This window comes from Theobroma umbraticum, unplaced genomic scaffold (assembly GCF_002168275.2).
Source record: "Theobroma umbraticum cultivar Fairchild unplaced genomic scaffold, ASM216827v3 scaffold_106.0, whole genome shotgun sequence".
NCBI classification, from domain to species: domain Eukaryota; kingdom Viridiplantae; phylum Streptophyta; class Magnoliopsida; order Malvales; family Malvaceae; genus Theobroma; species Theobroma umbraticum.
The window spans coordinates 1,371,308-1,375,321 of record NW_018397276.1 but is presented as its reverse complement, the minus strand read 5'-3'; the positions used below and the strand labels follow the sequence as shown (position 1 = coordinate 1,375,321).

At 36.0% G+C, this 4,014-nt stretch overlaps 1 protein-coding gene across 2 annotated transcripts; it reads left to right on the top strand.

The window, feature by feature from the left end:
* Positions 1-1,168: 1,168 nt before the first annotated feature.
* Positions 1,169-3,750, top strand: LOC110427573 (uncharacterized). Of its 2 annotated transcripts, XM_021443128.2 has the most exons (4): positions 1,169-1,312; positions 2,796-3,076; positions 3,239-3,318; positions 3,397-3,750. In XM_021443128.2, exons 1-3 carry the CDS (start codon positions 1,232-1,234, stop codon positions 3,309-3,311), a joined length of 435 nt encoding a protein of 144 aa, XP_021298803.1. In that variant the 5' UTR covers positions 1,169-1,231; the 3' UTR covers positions 3,312-3,318; positions 3,397-3,750. The 2 variants fall into 2 exon arrangements, with proteins under 2 accessions (XP_021298803.1, XP_021298802.1); XM_021443127.2 differs by having other exon boundaries at positions 3,239-3,750.
* Positions 3,751-4,014: the final 264 nt, after the last annotated feature.

The following is a 4,014-nucleotide window of genomic DNA, read 5'->3' as shown; positions in this document are numbered from 1 at the left end:
GATCTAGCTCCTGTAGGGCCGTAAACAGTCCGGGTGTGGCGTTTTAAGGCTGTGTCCAGGCTCCACAACTCTAGGTCTAGCCTTAATGTTGACTGAGGAAATTTAGTCTATTTTCTTGTTTTTAGATTGGTTCGTCTCTCCCCAACACTTATTTCTGATTCCGTCCTTGCCTTCTCCGTTGCATGCCTGAATTATGATGGGCATTGCTTTAAAAAAATAATAATAATAAAGTCTTGGAATGCTCTTTTAACAAGATTAAAGAACCTTGGGTTCATCCGGTTATGCGTAAAGGCAGCAGTTAGAATTTTGAAAAGTTGAAGAGTATCGTGAAAGCGATGGACAGCCCCAAGGTGAATCTGTCACAGGATGTTTGCTCAAGAACACTCGTCCGACCATAGTTAGGTCTGCACTCACAACTCCTCTAGTTAAGTTAACCTAAAGTCCCTCCACCTCCCACCCAGGGAACGGATCACCTCCCAACTCCCAAGCCTAAAAGAGGACTGAGCAAAGAAGAAATTTTACTGTAAAAAAAGTGCAAGAGCCTGACATTTACAAAGGAGCAATGAAGGTTGTATTTATATACATTTTCCCCTCTCCCAAATGATCACTAGCAGATGTACAACGGCTACAAGCCTTGAAAATTCAAAAGCAGTCTGCCCCGCTCCTCTTGTCCCGTCAGGCAAGAATGTTGGCTGTACAGGTTCTGCCCGCCCTGTGCCTGGGAAGAAAAAAGGCCCGTGATACGTTTCAAAAAACGAAATGGAAATCGCTGACTTATTTATACTTTGATTAGTCAGTTTCTGGCGGTACAAGCACGTGATAGAAATAATGGTATATCGTTGTACATTCACAGTTTAACAGAAGATGAAAGTAGCCAAAGCAAAAGCTAGTCGGATAATCCGATTCATATGAACAAAAGAAACAAAGGCAGCCGTCAGATTTAAGATTTTTCATTTTTTTAATGTGATGGTGTCGGGTTTTTATTTGGACAAACGTGTTGGTAACTTCTTGTTATTTATTGGTCCCATAGCAAACACGCGTGCCAAACGTCCACAGTCAACTTGATTGCTAGCTCTTGCACATTGACTTGCGTTAAGGCAAGAAAAATGGTTCGACATCGCTCGACTAGACGCGCTATCGTACGAACCTACTGCCAAGTTCTATAAAGACTAAACCTTGGGAGGAAAATGCAATCAAGCAATGCTACCTCAGCAAGAAGGGCAAAATATTGATGCTGCTGAGTTGGCGGAATTCCCATCTTGCGCTTCCAGGGACGCCCCATTGTGGAATTTCCATGACAAACCACCGCAAGGTACCTTTTTCGGATTTTGTCTCTTGTGTGTCCTATCCTAACACTTTGCCTTCTAACTTCATACCTTAATTAAGAGTCGTCTATGTCTTTCACAATGGACAGACACCCAGGGGTTTTGTTTTCAAAGACTTAGTGCTGTATGAGTTCTTTTTCAAACTTTCACAACTCAAAGTTGGTTTTTTCTTTTACATCAACGTTTGATACGAAATTATTAGAATAATTTGTTGGTTTAAAAGATTAGAAAATAATAGTCAACATAAAAATAAAATTGTAGCCTAAAGTATATATATTGGCTACCCTTGGATAGAAACTCCGGCTCCATTATTAGTTGATTGAATTCCTGTTATGAAGCATGAGTTGGAAGCATATACTTGGTGACATTGATCATTGTGACGTTGAACCACCCATATTCATAAACTCACACCTTCTACGTGTTAGACATTAAACTACCTAGGAAATATATATCATCCTCAACAAACATACAAAATAATATGTGTATTATGTAGATGTCAAATTTTGGCTAACTATTATTTGTTTAAGTATTGTGTTATAGAATGAGAACAAATATGCAACAGCTATATCACATGGGAGAGTGAAAGTAACTTAAAATGAGTGATCGAGTTTCTGAGTTATTTTCACACTTGGGATGTTTTAGAGAATTTGACTTTGTGGCTTAGATATGGAGGTAGTTAATAGTACTTTCTCTTAACTTTTACTTGAAGTACATATGCTTTACTCTTTTCTTATTTTTTAAAAATAAACGTGGTACTTTGTTAAGTACTGCACTTCACTACCTAAAACTTATACGTACTATCCAATTACATATGCTTCTTATAACAAGCACGTTCTCCTATATAGAAATGTGTTCTCCTAAAAGTTCTATCTTTCTACCAATTGCTCCCAAGGAAGCTCTATTTAGTATAGATACGAGAGTTTGACAATTTCGGGGACAAATGAAAAATTCATCTGAGATTACTTTCTAAACCCTTTTGAAGCTTTTTCAAATATTCTCTCTATTCAGTTCTTTCCATTTGTCGTACTCCACTGCCTTCTCCACCTAGTTCTTTACTTCTTATTCCTCACCACTTACCATAAAAGCATTTACACTTCAAAGACTGCTCAAATTTTTATCTCTACTGCTTCTAGTATATTCCGTTTTATTTACTGCAACACGTCCTTCTCTACGTATCACAAACTCAAACAGAAACTGTAATATATCTAACAACAATTCAATTATGTAGTCATTTAAATGTGTATCAACATCTCTTGTTATTAGTGCTCTTCTTCCCACACATTTAGTCTTTTTAACATGAATGAAAAACTCTTGTACTTGATGGTTTAGATTTTGAAACATATATAAGAAACCCCATAAAAGAAATTATAGGTTTACAACATATTTTATGATCTTCACCTATTAGTTTGTTATGTGTAAATGAAATCTGTAACTTGCTCACTCTTACATGCAATTTTCTCTTTTGGTCAGAAAAGGAAAAGGCTGAAAAACCTAAACAGCCACATGAGAAGGCTAAGGTCAGATATGGAAGAAATAAGTAAGGATCAAAAAATGATCAAAGAGGGGCAGAGACAAGTAAGAGAAAAATTTGCAGCCGTTGAATTGGAATGTGAACAACTTCGAAAGGAGACTAACCTCATAATGCAGCAGAGTGCCAACACCCAAATCCGCCTTGCTTTCATGTTCCAAATCCTGAAAGCAAGAGCAAACGAAGAGTTTGACAAGGCAGCCAAACTCACTTGTGCTCTCCGGTACTTCTCTTCACAATTTCATTAATAGAATTAAGTTAAGCTGCTAAATTCCTCATTATTTCTTGAACGACTTCCTCAAAACTGTACTGTGCACGTAGTTGTTTTCTAAAAGTTTTGTCATGCCGTTGCTAACATTAGCTTCTCCCTTTCTATTTATTGCAGCGAACTGATAGCAAGAGATAATAAGCAAACAAAAACTATGGCACCAGTTGCTGGAACATGTTCTAATAAATAAATTAAGGGTGGGGAGAACAAGCTCCTTGTATCATATTCAGTTAGATTACTGCTAATTAAATGATAATTTCTTTTTGGTTTTCTAGCATATTTGTTGCAAAGGTGTTAATCTGATGAAGACAAAGATTCAATGGTGGCTGCTGCCTTCAAGTCGTCGCATTTGGTTGTTTGGTCTGTCTTTAATGTTGGCTGAGTTCTTCAGTGTGGTCATCGTCGTTGCCTCTACTATGCAATCTATTTCGTGTTGCTGTTATGTGTTACATGTTTGTTTTTAGTTTTCAATTGAATGTATTAAACTTTTCTGTACGAGTTTAATAATAAGATGGACTGTTGGGGTGACAAAAGTTTTTCTGATCAGGAAGAAAGAAATAAGGGGAGAAAAAAAAAATTTCTTTTTTATTTTCAAATACAAATACTTTTATATATGTTGATTTTTTGCGTTTTTAATGAAACTTTGCATAACCTATAGAATTAAAGAGTTCTTTTTCCCTTACAATAAATGGGATACTATAATATATATTTAACTATTCAAATACGATTCATGATATAGGCTATCAGTAAAACTCATCTGAATCTCAATCAATATATAACTGACTAATCTGGATCTCATAAATTTATATGGACTCATCCGTGTATCATATAATTTATATTACAGGAATGAAAATTTGTAAATGTTAAGATTATTAAACAAATTCAGTGATTCA

Excerpts from the sequence above, each read along its gene's own strand:
- LOC110427573 (XM_021443128.2), top strand. The coding sequence starts at position 1,232 with ATGCTGCTGAGTTGGCGGAATTCCCATCTTGCGCTTCCAGGGACGCCC. Across the intron at positions 1,313-2,795 it reads CCATGACAAACCACCGCAAG|AAAAGGAAAAGGCTGAAAAA; the intron begins GTACCTTTTTCG and ends TCTTTTGGTCAG. Across the intron at positions 3,077-3,238 it reads AAACTCACTTGTGCTCTCCG|CGAACTGATAGCAAGAGATA; the intron begins GTACTTCTCTTC and ends TATTTATTGCAG.